This window comes from Corvus brachyrhynchos, unplaced genomic scaffold (genome assembly GCF_000691975.1).
Source record: "Corvus brachyrhynchos isolate BGI_N302 unplaced genomic scaffold, ASM69197v1 scaffold312, whole genome shotgun sequence".
Classification (NCBI taxonomy): Eukaryota; Metazoa; Chordata; class Aves; order Passeriformes; family Corvidae; genus Corvus; species Corvus brachyrhynchos.
Window position 1 is genome coordinate 870,552 of NW_008236640.1, and position 20,815 is coordinate 891,366.

Genomic DNA, 20,815 nt, shown 5'->3' on the forward strand with positions numbered 1-20,815 from the left:
CAGCAGGATTTCTGCTAGCAGGAACATTTCTGCTGACAATTTGTGCTAACTGGTGGGAAATAAATGACTTCTTGAATTTTCTAATAAGGGAAAAGAGTTGCCTTCTTCCCTCTCCTCGGATACCTTGTGATTCCTCAAATATGTGGGCTGGGTCATGAACTGTGGAGCACTTTGCAGTTGTCCAAGCTTCTGGAAGGCTGAGAGTGAGAACAACTTCAGTCTGAAGACGGAGATAAAATAATTTTGGAAGAGCTAATAGGAGAGATTGCTTACTTTCTACCACTTAGATTTGCAATTGTGCCTGTGTCTACTAACTAAAAAGATAATCTTGTAAGCAAGCTCATTGTTCCTGATTCAGGAAAAAGAAAACAAGTTCTGTGTCTCTGTAAGCTGCTTTTTACCCAAAAAATGTCTTGTGTAGTGTTATACTTTTCACTCCATGAATGACTGGGCTTACTCTGAATAATTGTATCTGTTACTGGGCTAGGTGAAAGTGTATTAATAACTTTGCACAGAATTTTGGGAGGGAGGGAATGTCTCTAGTGTTCTAATAGGACATACATGAAAAAATTGTTATTATCTGAATTGATGTTTGCCTGGAACAACTAAATAAAAATCCTAGCCTTTTTTTTTTTTTAAATTTAGCAAAACACCACTATTAGGTAGCTCACTAATCTGAACACAGCTCAGTTGCCAGCTCCCAGGTGTCTGGTGTTGCAGCATACATTTTCTCTTATAAACTCTAATCCAACAGTTACTGCTTCTTTTTTTTATTTTTTCCCCCATTTTCAGCACTGTCTTAGGAGGGTAGAAAATGTAATGTTTACTGGAACTAGCACCTACTGTATTGCAGTGGTGAAAATGTGCATGGGCACTATCCCAAAGCATTCTTACTGCTTTTAATGGGACTTATTTTAGCTTTTAGGTTGGTGTACTTGTGGTTGCTTCACGAGAGGACTGGCACAGCTGGCAGCTCACATAAAGTGGTGGGGGAAAATACTTGAGAACAATGAAGTGGAGAGGAAGGTTGGGTGCAGAACGTGACAGGGTTGAAGAACATTGCCAGGAGTGATAAGATCAGTGCTCCACCGCCTGGAGCAGTAATTTGTTGCTTAGGTATGTCAGCTAGAAGGAGCAATGTACCTGCATCATTAGGGATTTTTTAAATGACTTTTTTGTGATTTCTCAAGTTGCAAAAGTTGGGGTTTGTGTTGTTAAAGCCTCTCACATTTGCAGTGTTGTTTTCACTGTGATTCCTGAGGAGATGTGTAGGAGGTGGTGTTATTGCTGGTGGCTGTGGGATTTGGAGGTGATGATCTCCATGAACTGGACCATTGTTTAAACAACAGGGTATGAACAAGGAGTCTGTACATTACAAACCTCAACTACAACTGCAAATCCATCCTCAAGGCAGACAGAAACAGAAGGGCTCCCACCATTATGACGTCGTTCATGGGTGGTATTTTCTGTAACTCACATGTGAGGCAGAAAGGCCTGTTTCATTTGGGACTGTGAAGTGCTGCTGTGCTGTAACTGTGCCACCTCTGTGGAAGTGGCTTACCTGAAGTTTAATGGTTTACCTGACCTTTTGTGGTGCTTCTTTTTTTTTTTTTAAGGTTAGCTACGGAAAAGTGGTAAATGAAAAAAACGTCATCAAACCTGCGTCACTAATCTCTAATAGGTGTGGTAGACTCTGTATTGCCCAAACAAATCTCTCTCTGTCTCTCTCTCCCCCCTAATTACAGTGTTGATTATATCTCTGCAAGCAGAGATCTGGTTGCTTTGTCCCAGTTGTGGAGGTTGGTGCTACCTATGTGTGTCTAGAGCAGGCAGGTCAGTACTGGCTCTTCTCGTGTATAATGTCTCTGCACTACCTCTTGATTTTAGAATGCCCTACTGTGTTTTAAATCTGCTAAATGCCAGTTAATGGACTTCCAGAACAGCGTGCTACTGAGAAAGTTGGATTCCCTGGTGGTGGCAGTGCTTCATGTCCTGCTGATTTCCACTTTCCCATCCAAATGTGTGGTTTAGTTTTGTTGCATTGGTAGGACTTCTGCAAGTAAGTAGCATCTTCGCCAATAATGACAACATTTCTCAAAACCCCCCCCCCAAACCCTACATGTGTGATTACATAAGTTACACATACATATGTGTGTGTCTGTGATCAGCATATTCTGTATATACAGTCATGCACAGAAAGGGAAGTGCATTGATTATGCTGAAATTCAGTAGTCCAACCTGATCCCCATGGTGTTTCTCTTGACCTTAACCAGAGTCTACTCTGCTTGAAGAACAGGGAGTCAGATCTTGCCTTTGAAGATCATTATTTCAAATTAAATGCTTCTGCTGTACTTAATTAGTATTCATCAAACACATGCTGTATGGAATATATTTGAAAAGGGAGAAGGACTCTCTTAGGCTTCACATGTTGTCTCATGCCTTTATTTCAGTAACACTAAGGCTCCATTCCCTATTCCCCAAAGTGTGTGGGAGATGCTGAAGAGGGTAGTGAAGTGCAGTGCCATCATCTCAGCACTGGTGATTTTCTGAACTACTATGAGTTGTCTTTCCTGTTTTAAATGTGAACTCTGAAAAGGGGAGAACTTGAGTTGTCTCGTCTTCAATTTGATACACAGAGAAAGACTAAAAGGAAAGGAAAGACTTCATGCAGAAATTATATTCTTTATTATATGATACTCTAAAAATGGTGTCTCTTACAACTGGTGTGAAGGAAGATTAGTTCTTGCTTGCTCCAGGAGCCAACTGATGTTGTCAGTGAAGTAAAAATATTAATTTCAACCTTACTGATCTCGTGAGGCTGCCACACAGCTGAGCAGATGATAGACTTCCTTCCTTCCTTCCTTCCTTCCTTCCTTCCTTCCTTCCTTCCTTCCTTCCTTCCTTCCTTCCTTCCTAATGGACTTCCTTCCTTCCTTCCTTCCTTCCTTCCTCCCTTCCTCCCTTCCTTCCTCCCTCCCTTCCTTCCTTCCTTCCTTCCTTCTTTCCTTCCTTCCTTCCTTCCTTCCTCCCTTCCTCCCTTCCTTCCTCCCTCCCTTCCTTCCTTCCTTCCTTCCTTCTTTCCTTCCTTCCTTCCTTCCTTCCTCCCTTCCTCCCTTCCTTCCTCCCTCCCTTCCTTCCTTCCTTCCTTCCTTCTTTCCTTCCTTCCTTCCTTCCTTCCTCCCTTCCTCCCTTCCTTCCTCCCTCCCTTCCTTCCTTCCTTCCTTCCTTCTTTCCTTCCTTCCTTCCTTCCTTCCTCCCTTCCTCCCTTCCTTCCTCCCTCCCTTCCTTCCTTCCTTCCTTCCTTCTTTCCTTCCTTCCTTCCTTCCTTCCTCCCTTCCTCCCTTCCTTCCTCCCTCCCTTCCTTCCTTCCTTCCTTCCTTCTTTCCTTCCTTCCTTCCTTCCTTCCTCCCTTCCTCCCTTCCTTCCTCCCTCCCTTCCTTCCTTCCTTCCTTCCTTCTTTCCTTCCTTCCTTCCTTCCTTCCTCCCTTCCTCCCTTCCTTCCTCCCTCCCTTCCTTCCTTCCTTCCTTCCTTCTTTCCTTCCTTCCTTCCTTCCTTCCTCCCTTCCTCCCTTCCTTCCTCCCTCCCTTCCTTCCTTCCTTCCTTCCTTCTTTCCTTCCTTCCTTCCTTCCTTCCTCCCTTCCTCCCTTCCTTCCTCCCTCCCTTCCTTCCTTCCTTCCTTCCTTCTTTCCTTCCTTCCTTCCTTCCTTCCTCCCTTCCTCCCTTCCTTCCTCCCTCCCTTCCTTCCTTCCTTCCTTCCTTCTTTCCTTCCTTCCTTCCTTCCTTCCTCCCTTCCTCCCTTCCTTCCTCCCTCCCTTCCTTCCTTCCTTCCTTCCTTCTTTCCTTCCTTCCTTCCTTCCTTCCTCCCTTCCTCCCTTCCTTCCTCCCTCCCTTCCTTCCTTCCTTCCTTCCTTCTTTCCTTCCTTCCTTCCTTCCTTCCTTCCATCTTTCTGTCTCAACAGAAAGAGTGGTTAACACATGGAATAACACCCTATCAAAGATGCAGGAGCTGTGGTACACACTTGAGCCAGGGAAGTTCACAGCTAGTGTATGAAAAGGAAATTTGGATGGCACTTACAACTCAAACCTTTTTACAACCTGAACATCTGAAATTTTTCATTCCTTATAACACTTAGCTACAATCTTGGCATGATGTAATTTCAATTTTTGACTCTGCTAGTATGTAGCAACTGGATGCAGTATATCCAACAACTTATGAAAAAGAAAAAAATGCAGACAAAGACCAAAAATTTAGTATGGTATGGCTAGAATCTACTTGTGTGGTTAGAGTTATTCCATTTTGAAGCTTGTGCTCTGGATTTCTTCCAGTCTGGTGACCAAATATGATGGAGCCTGAATTCTTCAATGTTTGGATGACATTTGTTTTTTCCATAGTTTATTTAATTAAAAAGAAAAGAGAAGGCTTTAGTGGCACAAAATACCAGGCACTGCAATTGTTGCATGAAGTCTTTTTTTCCTTGATGTTCTAGTCCTTAAAGCCAGTGGGACAGAAGTTGTCAGGTAAGAACATCTGACAGCTTGAGCTGCTGAGTGGCTCCTGTGTGTTTCCCCAGGAGCCTCCCTGGGTAGGCAGGATTAGCTGCAGCTTCCTTGGAGCCTTCCAAGGTCATCCATGGAGGATGATTTATTTTATAACAAGGAGAATTAAGTGACTTTATTTAAATGCAGGGCCTAAAATACCTAATTTTTAATGGTATAATTTTCATTATAAATGTATGCTTTTACACTATGACTTTTTAAAAAAAGGATTTAATTTTTGCAGTAAGTAAAAACTGAATGGCCTCCATTGTGAAGGATTAAGGGTTCATTATTAGGAAAACCAAACTGTCTTGGTTGGTCTGTGGGCTTTGGTTGGTTGGTTGGTTTGTTTTTGTTGGGTTTGTTTTGTTTTGGCAGTGGGGGGTTTTGTTTGTTTGTTTTGAGGGGAAGGCATTTTTGTTTTGTATTCTGAATACCTGAAGCTTAAGCACAGTAGTTTTCCATAACTGTGTACCATTGTATTTACCAGTGATGTATGAGGAAACCAAATCTTCCTTTACTTTCTTTATCCACCCAATGATTTAAAAACTGGACTGTTTGAACGAAGTAAGTGGGACTTGCCTTTTACTTTGTTTACAGTGCATGACCACCTGGTTCTGGCTGATAGCCCAAGATCTAATTCAGAGTATTCTATCTTTTATAAAGTTGGTAGTTTTAGCATTGTATAGCAAGCCTGGGACTCGTTCTCAGTTCCCAGTGGAGTTCAGTATCTGTTTATCTGCTGCGCTTGAGGACTGCAAGTTTCATTTCTAAAGGTGACAGTGATCTTGGAATACATGTTTTTTTATCCTTCTATTTCTTTGGCCTATTCTACATTTACCTCTTTACAATGCTGGTTTATACTGATTTCATGCAAGTAAAAATAGACTGCAACAATCTCATGAAAACAAGTCATAAAATATACTATTCAGAGAAAATGTGAAATAATAGCCAACTTGTCCAAAGAGTTCTTAGCTTTAAGTGTTTTTCTAACTACTTTAAAAATATTTTTGTAATCATGTCATTTTGCATATGTTAATATGTTTCCAAAAGCATGTTTTTTCACATCTCTCTCTCTTCCCTAACAATAAAAAGTGGCAATATAAATATAGTTTGAGTGAATTCTGTGGGGTTTTTTCCAAATATGGTTAGATTTTTTTTCTGGTTGAGATGTTTTGGGATCTCTGCCAAAAGATTTCCACCTCGGCTTTGTGGGTAGTTTTTCCTTTCTTCGCAGTCTCTCTGAACTGTGATGCCAGGATTATGAAATATGTTTTGAAGATACATGCAGACACTGAAGTAGTATCTGTGTGAAAGGCAAGTAATCAACAGACATTTTTCCTCCTTGTCTGACATTTACACACGGCTTTGTTGTCTCTCCTCAGACTGTCACGTCAGATGTGCTGTTCTCTCAGACTCTTTTTGCCATTTCTGGTTCAAGAGTAGTTTTTATTCTCTTCTGACAAGCTGTTTGTTTAAGTACCTTTTAGTTTTACACAGTCACACATGGCAGAAACATTTTATGCATTTGGACTAGTTGTGATTCCGATTTCTTTTTTATTTTTTCATTTAGCTTAATTTTTACCTTTTTTTGAAGTGAGAAAAATATTTGTAACTCCCTTGTTCTGTCAAAGAAAAAATGGTACATTTATGATTTACATTTGCTTGGCAAGGAGAGTGGGTTTGTTCATTTTATGGCATGTCAGGAAATCTATAAAACTCTCATAATGAACAGAAAGCTCTAATGAAATTGTCCAGTTCATGTGGACAAATGGCAGGGAGTTTATTGAATATGAGTAGCCTCCAATTTGACTAAAAGACAAAGGAAAAGCGCAGGAAAAATTAATTGAATTCTTTTTGATGCCATGGGTTGCAGTGTGTTGGAGCAATTGAGTGCTGAAGTTTCTAGCAGTTGAGGCCTAAAAATGTGAAATCTAAAAGCAGATTTTCAGCACCAAGCAGTCTTCACTGGCGGTGTCCCTGCAAGCTCTGCCAACCACAGTGGTGTGTGTGCAGCAAAGCATGTGGCCTGTGGAGGCACAGGGCTGTTGAGGAGTTCCTGCAAGCTTGGGAAAACCTGATGGCTTGGCCAGCTCTACTGATAGATGACTTCAGCAGCCCAACCTGATAGAAAGAGAGAACCACCCTCTCTGGGATAATCAAAGCAGTCGTTAATATTTAATGGGATTCTGTTGGAGAATGCTTTGGTTGATGTCTTAGCTGTTTCATCATGTATTTAGCTTTTTTCCCCCCCAGATGTTAATTACATTTAGTGCAAAGATAATTTTTGATACAGGGAATGGCAACTAAGTCTTTATGGGAAAGTGAGAGATGGTTTCTTCTGAGCTCACTGCTTTGGCCTTTGTTCCTCATCAGGTGATGTTTTCCAGCAACAGGGATTTAGAGGGAGCTTTACAGTTGTGACTCCTATGCTGAAGAGTTTGACCTGCTGCTCCTTTCTCCTCACAGAGTCTCAGCTGTTCACAGCCACCGTGGTTGCTGCTGGTTTGGGGAACATGTTTTATGTTTCACTGAGCTGACAGGAGGGAAAACCATTTTCCCTGTGCTGAAAGGAAGCCCTGGTGGCTGGGATCCTGAGAATGGAAGCTTCCCTCTCACCTGTCAGCTCTGTCAGTGTGTAACATGAGTTGTCAAAATAGGTGATGAAGGACCAGATGGCAGAGCACTGTTGCTTGCTTCCTGTGGAGCAGTGTAGTCTGTAAGCTTGTCTCCTTTCCTTGCTGCTCTGGAACATACCTGCAGGGTTATGGGCTGAGGCAGGGATGTGTTCCCAGCCTGGGCTGGGAGTGCAGAAATCCTTCTCCTTCCACATAGGAAATGGGACTCCAGCTGCTGCTCAGAGTGGTCATAACAGGCAATACACCACAGTGCTGGGAAAGAAGGAAAGCAGAGACTGGAGTCAGAATTTGGCTCTAAAAGGGAGTGAGTAGATGGCAACACTGGAGGGATGAGACTCAGGTAGTTCATGTTTTTCACTGCTGGAGCATCTCTGCTTTATGTCCAAATGCAAGCCAAGGGACAAATTAGCTGAGTTAACCATTAACTTTTAAGATGCAGAAAATCAAGGTACTCTGAGTAAAAGTGGAAATTTAATTCATGATACTAACTCTGTTTCTGTGCTTGGTTCATAATAAAGCAAGTTTATGCTGATTTCACTGACAGGATCACTGCTTGCAAAGCTCCAATAAGCTCTGCTAATGTCTGCACCATTACTGCACTCAGGGTAGGGCTACAACTTTTTTTTTCCATGTCTTCAAAATGTGAACTGCTCCAGCTGCTATTTTTAACTCTTCGAAGTGAAATGAGATTGAATATGAAGCAGTAGTCTGCAGGGGCAACTAATTTTCTCGGAATGATTGTAGAAACCTGATAAACACAGATCTCTTTTATTGTAAGAGAACAGGGGAGGAGAGGAAAAGGCTGAGCACGTGGTCTCTGAAGGGAGCGACAGGCCATGTCACCAGTTCCAGGACTGTCACTGTGCCTGTCTCTTTTCCTGCTTTCACTCCCTCCCTTGATTTTTTTTTTTTTTTTATTATTTACCATCTGGTATTTTCTGTCCTACCTGGATTTCTTTCTGCCTTTTATTTTCCACTCTGTCTTTAGGAATTGTGCATTAAATGGCTTTTGTCTGTTGAGGGTTCTTGCTTCTGAATCCAGCTGCTTCAGGAGGACTGAAGAAGAAACCATTTTAGACTGAATAATGTAACATCTGAAGATGTGTGTGTTCTCCAAGAAAGCAGCTCCCTTCTGCTGAAGCAGAGTTCAGGGAGCACATGTGTGTGCACAATCATTTTGAAAGAGGTTGAACCTCTCAAACTTGTCTGTAATACGGTTGCATGTTTAAGAACTACTGGAAATGTGACATTTCTTTGCCTCCACCCTAAGTGGCAAAATGCTTTATAAACCACAGCAAAGAATTGGACTTGAGTGGGGAGAAAACTGATGGCAAAGTTTGGGATTTTTTTTCTTTGCTGCAATTCAGTAGAGTACAGGTCAGGTTGGACAATTTATATTTGTATTTTTAATTTCAATATGTTTATATTTTTAATCTTCCTATTTCACCCTTTCAGTTGCAAGTATATCTGCTATTAATAGAACATTTCCTTATTTTTCCATGTTTTATCTCCCTCCAGCCTGTCCAACCTATCTGTGCTCTCTGAGAAGCACTGAAAAGCACTTTCCATTGCCTTTTTTCTTGTATAACTCTTCCTCTTTCTATTTTAAATAATACAAGTGGTTTGAAAACTTACTCAGGAAGGAAGGGCTGGTGCTTTTTTTTTTATGTTTATTGCTCAAAATCCAAGCTTTTAGTATCTACTCATAATCTGAGTCTGCAGGCATCGTTTGGAGATCTACCTATGACTGATGTTATCCAGGCGTGGGCTTGTTCTGTTGTTGTTACTATTGTTTATTCTTGTTTTGTAAGTGCTGTAAAGCCTAGACAGAGTAGGTCCAGACTGAGAAATCCTGATGGTTCTCAGTTTTCCTTCAGCTAAAGATGTTTTCTGGAGTAGGGGAGCCACTTGTTAGAGCTCAGCCCAGCAGGTTTCCAGGAAGCACGATGTGACCGCAGGAGCACGGCTCAGGTTGCGGCTTCTCTGGTGGCTGCCTGTTTTCATCAGCCTTTCATCCTCCTGTGTCATCAAATGCGTCTTCACACCACAGAAAAATGACACCTTCTGCAAATAGGTTTAGAAGGTGGTATTTTATGGGGGTGTGAGTTCCAACTGATTGTTTCTAGCAGCTGCAAAGACTCATGGCAGGGGCAGGCTGGAGAAGAAGTGTTGTGGTCGCTTCACATGGTTTTTCTTTAAGATCTCTTTTGTGTTCAGTTGTAAGCTAGGTCAAAAATAGCTGAGTATTCACTCCCCTGTGATTGAACTCTCAAGCAAAAAATGTAATTTTAATAGAGAACATGGCTTGGTGAGCTTGTATGCAAAAAAAAAAATAAGTTGGGGTTTGGGGGATTTCTGCTTGGTGGCAGCCTAGGAACTGTGAGGGAGAAAATGGAGGAATCAGTCAAGAAGCATGGAAGTGACCCATTGAAAAGAGTTTTTTCCTTTCATGTGCACAGTTGACAAGTCTGTGTGGAATCAACCTTAATAAGATCAGGAACACAGGAAGGATGTAATTTTGCCTGAAACTTCATCATCCACACACACATTTTTCCCATTTGCAGTAGCAGTTTTTGTGTTGGTGTGTGTTGCGAGTCTTCCCATCCAAGAGTAAAGCTTAATGAAAATCAGAAGTCAAATTTAAAAATATTTACAAGTTTACTGAATTTCTGTTGACCTGGTGAGTGCCTCCTTGGCAAGGAATCAAAAGGTTGGAATAAAAAAACAGTTGTTGCAGAAGACCTGTTACATACTAGAAAAAAAGTAAGCTATGGGGTTTAAACAACTTATGTATTATTAACCTCTTAATGGTTCACAGGTAGCTCTTTTCTCTTAGCAAACTGTTTTATTTTGCTTTTAGCTGTGTACTACAGCTCCATAAGAGGCAAATAAAAGTAATCTTGGGACATGGTATAGAATGTGAATAAAAGAATTTGTGTGATCTCCCACGGATTAGATGAAGACTTAAGATGAGTTAAAATCTCTCTGCTTTGTTGTAGAAATATGAAATGTATTAAGGTCACTTGTGATTTCTGACTTAGAAATTTATGGGGGGTGTAGAACCTTTAGTTTTGGGGGATTTTTTCCCCAAAGATGGATCACCATTTCCAAGTGCAGACAGACTGCAGGCTGTTGTATATCTAATTTTGTCTTAATTCTGATTCTCAGGAGAGCTCTTGGACCGTAATAAACAGTGTTCGTGAGGCACAACCTACCAACTAGCTGAAAACCTCCACTGTCTCCAGAAACGTGGGAAAGTCTTCTGGACTTATATCCAGGGAACATCTGTGGGAACAGCTCATTTATTACAGGGCGGATATCTCAGCAGCCCTTGGGAGAGTCTGGCTAGGACACACTTACACAGGAAGGCCCAGAAACCACAGGGTTGGGAAGATGCTGGATTCCTCCTGTCAGAAGCTGCTCTTTGTGGAGGAACATGCTGAGCTGATTCTGACAAATGGCACAGTGTCACCAGCACTCGTGTGCTGTTCTGGGCTGCTTTTCTTCCCATGCAGGCAGCCCCTGCTTGCCCCCAAGTCCAGAAAAGGTTTTCTTCTGAGGCTGATAAATTAAAGAGATACACGTTGGTGTTACCCAGAATGGGCTTTGTGTGATGAAGATGTTTGGCTGAGCAGGGTTCCTTGGCATGTTCCTCCTGTCTGCAGCTGCTTCCACATCTCCTTGCATGCATTCCTGGGGTCTGAGAAATGGCTTTCAAGGTTACATTTCTAAAAGCACATGAATGACAAGGGCTGTGATGCAGGAATAGCCTCTTACCCCACCTCCCAAAAGCCTGAGGAGGCGAGTTCAGTAGCATAGTCCATGGCACTGAATTGTTTGTTTCTGTGAGCTTGGGATCTCTTTGTGCTACAGGCTGGCAGCAGCCTGCAATTCTGAGGGTCAGCTGGAGGAAATGCCCCCACATGCTGACATGTCCAGCTCTTAGAGCTCTTCTGTGATGGTTGACAAGTAATGTTTTATTTCTGAGAATGAAATGTATTCTTTTTTCCCCAGTGGGTTTTACCAATTGTTGTTTCTCACTAGTATTGCATGCTTGTCAGGCTTTTTTTCTCAGAAGAGATAATGAATTTAAGTCTGTTTTCCTGTTCTGTGTACCAGGGCACATGTCTGATGGATCTAATTAAGCTAATACAAAACTCCCCAGATTATCAAATATTGTTTCATTAAGGAAATGGTATTTGAAGTCATATTTTTATTGGCTGAATTGTATTTGAAGACATAGTGGGTATGTGTTGAAGGAGAACACAAGGAGAATTCAGTATGACCAAAACTGTTTCTTGCTGTTCAAAAGCATCTGCTCAGCCTCTGGAAAGGAAAGTGTTGCCAGTCACTGAGGGCCGGATTTGTGTGCTTGTAATATGACATGCTGTCCATAAGCTGTGCTTTCTAGGGGGGAAAAGAAAAAGTGTGTTTTATCAAATCTCAAAATACATAATGTGAGGAAACTCTTAATATCTAATGATGTTGTCTTACAGACTCTAGTTTTGAAATAGGCTTTTTTTACTTAGACATTTAAGTGAATAGTCATAGTCAAGTTAATTTACATTTTGCACTGGCATAGAACAGCTGTGTTTCTATACATTCTTAGAGAACTTTTCTGCTTTTTGCTAGTTGAAGATTTTTATGTTGAAATGGTAAATTACTTGTGATTACCAACAAAAACTGAAATTAGCTGAGAATATAAAGTCTCTATAACATAATGATGTGTCTCTAACAGTACAGTGACTGAAGGTATGGCAATTACTCTGCACTTTAATGTCTGTCTGGACTAAGTAACTGGCTTTAATAAGATGTATCACTCTAGAACCAATGCTGACAGTGATTCATATGTAGGAGCAGATGGATAGAACAGGTTTCAATACCTTTAAGTTCTGAGAATTTTCCAGTTAGGATGCTAAACTGTGCATGTGTTGTTTATTCCAGCAGTGAAACAATCTTCACCATGGCAGTGGGAGCTGAACAACAGCTGGTCATTGTCCTGGTGGTGATAAATGCTCATCTGAAGCTCCTAGAGTTTAATAGCATGAGAAGGAGACTTACAATCAGATATATTTTATCTGTCTCTAGTTATAAGCACAGAAGAACCACTCATGTTCCAGCTTTAAATTAATCCTTAGAAATATCAGTAAGATGTATCCACTATAATTTGATATTCTATGTAATAAATGAGCATTGTTAAAAGTAATTGAAAGAACTGTTTGTAATGCTATGCAGAGTAAGACTGGAAATATAATTTTTTTGCCAAGATAAATTAAAACGTTTCTCCAAGCTTAAAAAAAGTCTGAACTGAGTCCCTTCATATAAGCAATGGAGTAGAACTACATTTGTTTCAAGAATGAATCATGTAAATGTTCATGCAACAAGAGACAGAGAAGATCAGCAAAGACTTTAAATGTTCTTTCATTTTTTGTCTGCAGTGAAATGTTTTCAAGTTAAGATAAAAAAGAATACTAAAATGAGTTACTGTTCTTATGTGATTTGAAAACCAGTATAGCCAGTGGGATTTGTTGAGGAATTTCAAATAAAATATGTTTCCATTAATTGATATCTTCATGCAGCTGTACCAAAATGTAACTCATTGATTGTTTGTACCCACTTCCAGTTAATTTTTTATAATGGAATTTTTAAGTAGTAGTTATATTTCCAAGAAGGGAGAGATTCTAGTCTGAATGATGGATTACAAGGCTGTATTATTTAAGGTATGCATTATCTGATAAATACTCCACCAAAATACTGTGTGCTTGTTACCTTTTGGATTCTTGGCTGTGTACAGTAAGTTTAAGAGTATAAAACCACCCACATTGTGTGTACACGTGCACATGTGTATGAGGGAGGTATAAATGATTGCTAATTATCATACATGGTTTCCTTCCTCTGGTTTTATGTGACACTCTTTTGGCAGCAAACTATATCAGGGTGCTTATAATACATAAAGGTGCAGAGTTTTTAAATGTAGCTCACACTAGACCATAACTAATTGTCAATCTCTTGATGTTTTTTACCAAACAGCCAGGTCGAACTGTCCTGTATATGCCCTATAATATTGTTTTGTGTTCCTTATGCTTAAAACTTCAAGTTTGGTCATAAGCTTCCTCGTCTGGATACACTTCAAAGTCACATTTATATCACATGTCAGCAATAAGGAGCTTTGTGTCTGTGATTTTTTATCAGCTTAGAAGGGCACTGCCAGAAATCTTGATGCATCTTGCAAAAAGGATTTTTGTGAAGAGAGTGAGGTTAAAAAAAAATCTGGAGGATTACAGATGTGAAATATTTGAAGGTTATGAAATAAAGCCTAGAAAAGGGGTACCTGGTATCGCCATGAATCTGCATCAGGTTCACATTTAATACAGATGAGCTGTTTTGCCATGACACCTTTCCTTCACTCAGTGCAGAGGACACAGTTTGTGTTCTTGGTTTCTGCGCAGCAATAAAACAGAAGGCAATTTTCTGCACAGCTGAACTGGGAAGAAAGTCTGCATCTGAACTTAATCTTGACAGGGCTTGCATAAGGTGCTGGGGTCTGTGCTTGTTGATTCACCTCCACTCCTCTCCCCCCATTCACATAAGCCAACACAGGAGATGTACATGAGCAGTAGCTGGTGTCACACAACACACAAACACAGATGTAGTGATGTGAAGAGTATTAAACCAGAAAATACTCCATACTGCTGTTAGTAGACAGTCCTGCTTGTGTAAGACATGACTATAGGAAAGGGCTGTAAGTCTGAATAGCTTTTCTTCTGAAAATGAAAAGAAGGGCTGTTTTCACTTCCAGCATAATGAGTTAGTAGAGGATAATTACCTCTTAGGTTAAATATTTTCAATATAATGCAAGCAATATGTACCAATATGTCAAATGCCCTATAGAGAAGCCAGAATGGTGCACCAGGCAGCTCAGATTTTATAATAAAGTCACAGATGCTCCTATTAAGCTGGAACCTTAATACAACCAAGGCTTTACTCGTAGTGTTGATTGCCATTTATTTTCTCAATCACGTAACAGATGGTGGCTGATCTATTGAGAAAGCAAGGCAAAGCAGCTCATTGCTCGTAAAAAACCTCTGTATACAAGCACCTCAGTTTCTAGATAAGCACTGCCCAGTCTTGCAGACAAGCCATGTGCAGTGCCCAGTGCTTGTGTCCAGCCCAAAGCCACACAATGTCAGCCCCCTGGCTAAAGGAATGAGGCTGTGGTTTCCCTGAATGCAGGGAGTGCAGCTGTAGCAGTACCATGTCAAGGAAGATTAAATGGAGGCAAATCCCGAGGACTGGCCGCACTTCACCTTGCTGTGCCCTGTGTCAGCGTGTGCTTGGAGGTGGTGTGTTTGTTTTGGAGAACTTGCATCCATTTTGTGTGAAAATGAAGCGAAAGCATCTGCTTGAAATGACGATGGGGAAACTTAACCACAGTTTCCTCTCTCCACCTCCCATCCTCCCTTCTTGGCCATATATAGTAGCAGCTACTGCCACTTAGGCAATGCAAATGTAAGGCTGTGGGCTTATCAGTTTTGAAAAAATATATGGAAAAACTGGATAACTATATTAAAAAAAGGGGTTTTAGGAATAATAATCGTTTCTTTTGCTGCACAGGGTAGGGGAGTAAATGACCCCTTCCACTCTGCTGCAAAACACAAAGTATTTAGCCTGACAAAGTCCACCAATGCTCTAAAAGAAGCTGCAGTTGCATTTTTAATGCTTTTGGGGCCATACAGATAGAATAATACAGATGAAAAAATGCAGTTGCATTTTGCGTTTTGACTCTTCCTTGAAAGAGTCATGCTCTTGCTGCTGCTTGGCTGTGGCCAGCGGTGCAGGCCCTGCTTTACTGGTGCAGCATTTACCAGTTTTGCTTCCTTGTGTGTGGTGTGGAGGTGGCAGATGAAACTGTGGATGTTGCAATGAGCTGGGCTGTCCCTTCACTTGTTTCAGCTCAGGAGCACGCCTTGTTTGTCCCAGCATTCCTGTTTCCTGGCCATCGGAACAGCAGCCAGCCCTGACGCAGTGTTTGTAGCAGTGTCCAGTTGGGAACGCCTGTGGCACAGTGGGCAAAGGGCCAGGAGACAGGGAGAAGCCTCCTTGCTATCCCATACCAGTGCTGAATTCCCAAAGGTGCTTCCAGCTCATTGCCGGTACCGATCCACTCCACTCCAGCTGTTGTGGGGCAGGAATCTGGGATAAGTAGTGGACACTTGCAAATTGAGTTTTAATGAGAGGTGTCAGGATATTTGCATAACCAAGATTTGTTTGTACAACCCCTTTAAGATCCAGTATTTGTCAAACCCTAAAGATGGTGACCTTTTTGTCCTCAGTTAAGGAGCGTTTCTGAGCAAGCTTTTCCTTTTTGCTCTCTTTATTTTCCTACAGTCAATTGCTTCAGCAGACATGGATTTGAATCAGCTGGAAGCTTTCCTCACTGCCCAAACCAAAAAACAAGGTGGCATCACATCAGATCAGGCTGCAGTCATTGCAAAATTTTGGAAGAACCACCGGACTCATATCCACGAGAGCCTGATCAATCAGAGCCGCTGGGATAATGTCTTGAAAAACGTGAACTGGCGAGTGGACCTGAAGTCACAGTTGAGGCACATTGATCAGATAAACACTCCTGTTGCAATAGTTGAAATGGAACTGGGAAAAAATGGGCAGGTAAGCTTCTTCTTGCAAAATACATAAACCTGATGTAGCTACATATGCCCTGAGGCATATTGCCTGTTGCTGAATTCACTGCATCCGAATCAAGCCAGCTGATTTGTCACCACTGGGCCTTTAATGGACTTGGAATTGTGGTCCATCTTTGGATACAAAGACACATTCTGGGTGGTCAATGCAATTTTTGCCTTTTTCTTTTTCATATCTTCATGTATGTACTGACAGCTCTCTTTACGTTAAGCTTGAAAAATGAGAGGATGTAGAAATCAAACATTATCGTATAATTCTGTTTGTATTCCATGCACTGCAAAGTTGATTAGTCTTTTTTTTAATCCAACACTAAAATTAGTTAAAATATGCAAAGTAGGAGCTGAAAAAGAGTGAAGTTCACAAATAAGATTTTACACCAAATGAAGGGAAGGACTCCTTTTTATTTTACATAACACCCATTCTTATGTTAGAAGTACATCCTTTTTACCTGTCACATTATGCAATCTGGCCTTATCTGCCTGAAAGATATCTATATATATAGCTCTATCAGTGCTGAACACTGCCTTCCTGTTTTAATCTCCATAGTCCATAGGAATGTACAGCTAAAGGCACAGCTTCCCATCCTCACTTTTACTATCGTCTTCTAACAGGAAATGTGTTTCAATTTGGTATCTTTTCTCTCTGCAATGTTTTAGTAAATTTTTAAACCTCATTTCTTAGCAGTAGCTGCTGCAAATCGTGCCATGAGCTAATTTGGGCATTTTGATGTTAATAGTTAACATTTAACAAGTTTCCTTGTATTTCATAATATTTTAATAGGGAGAGTGCCTGAGTTAGGAATACCTCAATCCATCCATACATGCACACACCTGGAATATACCTGTGCACAGGAATGATTGAATTCCAACTGTGTGCCTAAGCCAAGACCAGGATGTGCATACATGTAAACTGGGTTCCTACAGAGACAGCAGGTATTGTTGGAGTCATCCTGTTAGTTCACTTTTCTTTGCAGTCAGTGAAAGCTGATCCTTCCTGAGCCTTCCCCTCATGGATGTCTGCAGTGACCAATACAATAATGGTGTGTGGCTTTAGGTTTTTTCCTAACCTCAAAGAAGTGGGAGTTTTCTGCTCAGGATCTTGAGACTGGAAATGATTATGTTCTATTAGTAGCAAATGCAAAAAGGTTGTTTTGAATAAAAAGGTTACAGGGAGCACATTATAATGAGTACATTGAGTACATTAGTGAGCAAATGGGAGAAATACCTACAGTCATTAAAAAATGCATCCTTAACTCAGAATCTCTGCTGTGTTTCATAAGGGGACTATGTAGTTAGTGACTCCTGTTCTGAAACTGTTTTTCCCCCCAGTAATGGATTTTTACAGTAACATCAACCAGCAAGTACATTTATATTTCTTTCACCCTGTGCAGAGAGTCAGGGGATATGAACATGGAGGAAGAATACACGTTTCTGAGACACTGTAATGTCTCTTACCAATGAGCCCCACAGCAAAATCAAAATTAATTATTTTAGCAATGCCCTTCATGCTGAAAAGGGAAGTGGTTGTGTGAATGCATTTTTGGAACTGCCATCAAACACAACTTTTGCCTCCTTCCCTGAGGACAGCAGTAAGCTGTGGCAAGCCTGACACTTGGTGTGAGTTAAACTGGTACTTACTGAAACAACCATGGAGTAATTAGCATTGTCACCACTTGAGTCAATGTACATTTATTCTAAGGAGCTCTGGTTTCACATAGCCTTTAGCTTTGGATTAAATAAATTCTCTGCTGTAAATCTTTGGGTTGGGGCACTCTGCATCAGGCTGCATGCTCCTGTGATGGGATGAGTTCTGGGGACCCCACAGGTGTTTGGGGACTTCCTGGAAGGACTGGTCACAGAGACTCCTACTGGAGGTTGAATGAGTTGTTGCACAGTGAATCCAGCCCACTAACTTGAAGCTGTCATGTTTTATAGTCTTTATAAATATTTTTACTTTATTGTTAGCACATCTGTTCTAGATATCAAGTTTTGTAGAACATCAAATGCTCGTATACTGGTACCTTTCTTAGATTTAGCAGAGAACATATTTTCTAAAAAGTTGTCAGCCGTAGATGGGATTTGATGAATAATGAAGATCTGGCTTTGAAGAAGAAAGCTGGCTGATGATTCAGGAGTAAATTATTCACAACAGACTGTTTTCATTTGGACACATGATAACAGAGGAGTATACAAATGCATTGATATGTAATGAATTGACATGAATATTTCATGGTTCAACAGAAGCAAAGAAATGCTCTGTAGAAAATGTACCTTTCCAGAAGTCACTCTGATTCTTCTCAGTGTCTCTGGGTTGGATTTAGATCTCTGCCCAGCAGAAGGCCGGGCTGCTTGGTGGAGCATCTGCTCCTGCTTCAGTAAATTACTTGGCTTCCTGCCTGCCTTCTCTGAATTTTAGTCAGTCAGTTCTTTCATGATGGGAAGACTCTGTGTGTGAGACCTGATGTGGTTGAGAATGGGGAATTGGAAGTGACTGCTCCATAAATACCAGTAGACTGAGTTTACATGAATTTTTTCAAATTTTGTAAATATTTTCTGACCAGAGAGAGATATTTCTGGCTTTGAGAATCCATCAGAACTTGCATGCATTAATTCTTGCTAGCTTTGCTGTTAGTGCTAATAGAAATAAATGAACCCTTTTCCCTAAGTGCTCTTAAAAACACTTCTAATGAGAAACATTTGAATATACCATGCTCCAAACTTTGAAAAATTTGATTCGGGATCTGTAGCTTTGAATTTGAACTCTTTCTTCAGTAAAGATTTTACAGCAAGATTAAAAGTTTCCTTTATGGTGGTGGTGTAGTCTTTATAGATCCTGGTTCAAGGCAGATGAACATGCTAGTCATGAAGTGCTCAGCTTTGAAAGCCCATTTTCTTTAACAATATGACTAAAAATAAAATGATAAAGCAGTTGCCCTTTAGCCTGCATTTGCCTTCATCTTGTGATACTTAGTGCTCATCACTGCTGGTACATTTTTTCCTTTTGAACAGCCCAGAATGGTTTTATCCTCTTGGGTTTTTTATCTACCTTGCTGGCTTTCTCTTAAAACATCTGTAACTACCTGCCCCCTTCTTTATGTCCTTTTTTATCGTGTTCTCCCTCTCCGAGCATTTCTGTAAAGCTCTTTTGGCATGAAATTTCAGCCAGACATGAATCTGCCTGGAAGGACAGCAGAGTGAGCTGGAGCATCCTCCTTCTCATGCCCTTCCTGCCCCTCTGCACCAGCACTGCTCCACGTGGTGGGCAGCCACTGCTGTGCAGTGTTGGCTTACCTGCACATTTCACTAACAGATTTATACCTGACTTTGCCATTGATAGAAAATTAATGCATTGGTTTTGCACCATGGCTTGGCACTAAGGTTGTATTTAAACTTGTTTTCTGGGCTTTGTCATGTTATTTTCCTCAGCTGTGCCTCTTCCCTGTGGTTGTGTTCTTCCTGTGGGCTGATTTGCCAATAAGTTTTACTTTCTTGCAGCATTATATATTTTGCAGTTTAATATCTGAGACTGAGATTAGATGAGAATTTGTTCTTGGCTTTTTTGCTTTAACTGACTTACAGAATGGGTATTTCCACATGCATTTCTTTTTGGTGTTTAAGATACCAGTAATCCGTGTAATATCACTTCTCTTGAGGCTTTGTTGGATCTTAAAGCATGTTTTATGATGAAAGAGTATTTTCTGTCCTGGTTTAACATGAAGCTGGGATTCTACTGCAGGAATCTTCCCAGAAAGACCTGAGGTAATCGCATCAGGATTATGGATTAGAGGGTTTTTTTCCCAAAACATTGTATATCGCTTCTCTTTCCTTTTCTAGAAGCATCTACCTGACAGAGGTGTCATAACAGTTAATGATATACAGTGGGTAAATACCACAGTGTAGCAAATACCAAAAGCTACAGACACGGTAAGAAATTAGGATCATTTCTTTCAAAGTTAAGGGCAAACAGCAGCCTTTCATTCCATATACTTTTTCTGATCTGAAATCATCAGGGATATGTATCTTCACAAAAGACAAGTATTTTTCTTTAAAGAATAAGCAAGCATTAGGAATAGATTTTTGAGTGAAAGTCTAATATTTGAGGCTTATAACTGTATTTTGATTGTCACTTTAAACTCTCCCCAGTGAGCTAAAATACTTTCTGATGAAAGGACTTGCTAGGTGAAGTGCACCTTTGCCAGTGCAACAACATCCTGGATGCTGAAAAAGTAGGAACTGTCAGCTGGCAGTTTACCTGCTGTCTGCTGATGGCTGGGTCCAGACCCTGGTAATTCAGAGAAAATAATAATAATAATAATAATAATAATAATAATGATGTGTGGAAAGAGTTTACAGGCAGTATAGACAATTGTCATGTGCTATACGTAGGAGGTAAAATGCTACCAGTATTTAAGGTCTGGAGCTTGACATTTCATCAAGTTTTGGTTGCAATGGCTGTAAAGATTTAATTAATGTTTTAGGAGGGAGTGAAGCAGGTCTCAAAGTCAACTTCTGGGAGATTAAATTTTTTTCTGACTTGTTAATTATGTCTATGCTACACAAATTTAGGCTGAAATTTCTATCATCTGTGCTATAAACAAATTATTTATAGCATTCACACATGAACGTGCTTTCACAATGTAATAAAAAAATCTTAGAATTGATCATCTATGAATCACATTCCCTTGCTGGGAGTACAGACTGAACGCTGCTGAGGATGTGGTGGAGTTTTGTGCATTTTTCTAAGCCAGGGTCTCTTGGCTTTTGTCAGCTCCAGTTATCCCCAGCAATAGCTGTCGCTGCTGCAGAGAGGTCAGAGCAAGAGAACATCAGGAGTGAGGAAGGATTATGGTTGCGCCTGCTTTTGCCTCTGTGTGACTCCAGGTCAGGCTGCTTCAGAGATATTGCTGAAAATAGCCCCAGATAATGGATCTTCAGTC

At 40.7% G+C, this 20,815-nt stretch overlaps 1 protein-coding gene and 1 long non-coding RNA gene across 6 annotated transcripts in view; one reads left to right on the forward strand and one right to left on the reverse strand.

Annotated features, from left to right (window-relative positions):
- COMMD1 (copper metabolism domain containing 1) overlaps nt 1-20,815 on the forward strand; it is a 63,450-nt gene that overhangs the window by 4,074 nt on the left and 38,561 nt on the right. For 2 of the 4 annotated variants that reach the window (XM_017726734.1, XM_017726731.1), the window contains exon 2: nt 15,565-15,846. In XM_017726734.1, coding sequence (XP_017582223.1) covers nt 15,583-15,846 — 264 coding nt within the window. In that variant the 5' untranslated portion in view covers nt 15,565-15,582. Of the gene's footprint in view, nt 1-15,249; nt 15,330-15,564; nt 15,847-20,815 lie in introns of those variants that run through there. The other 2 variants (XM_017726732.1, XM_017726733.1) reach the window with 2 other exon arrangements.
- LOC108444822 lies at nt 8,333-14,565 on the reverse strand. 2 transcript variants are annotated; one of them, XR_001859525.1, is made up of 4 exons: nt 14,484-14,565; nt 13,508-13,617; nt 12,060-12,205; nt 8,333-11,583 (listed from the first exon to the last, which is right to left on the reverse strand). It is a non-coding gene; the product is annotated as an uncharacterized LOC108444822 (long non-coding RNA). The 2 variants fall into 2 exon arrangements; XR_001859524.1 differs by having other exon boundaries at nt 8,334-12,205.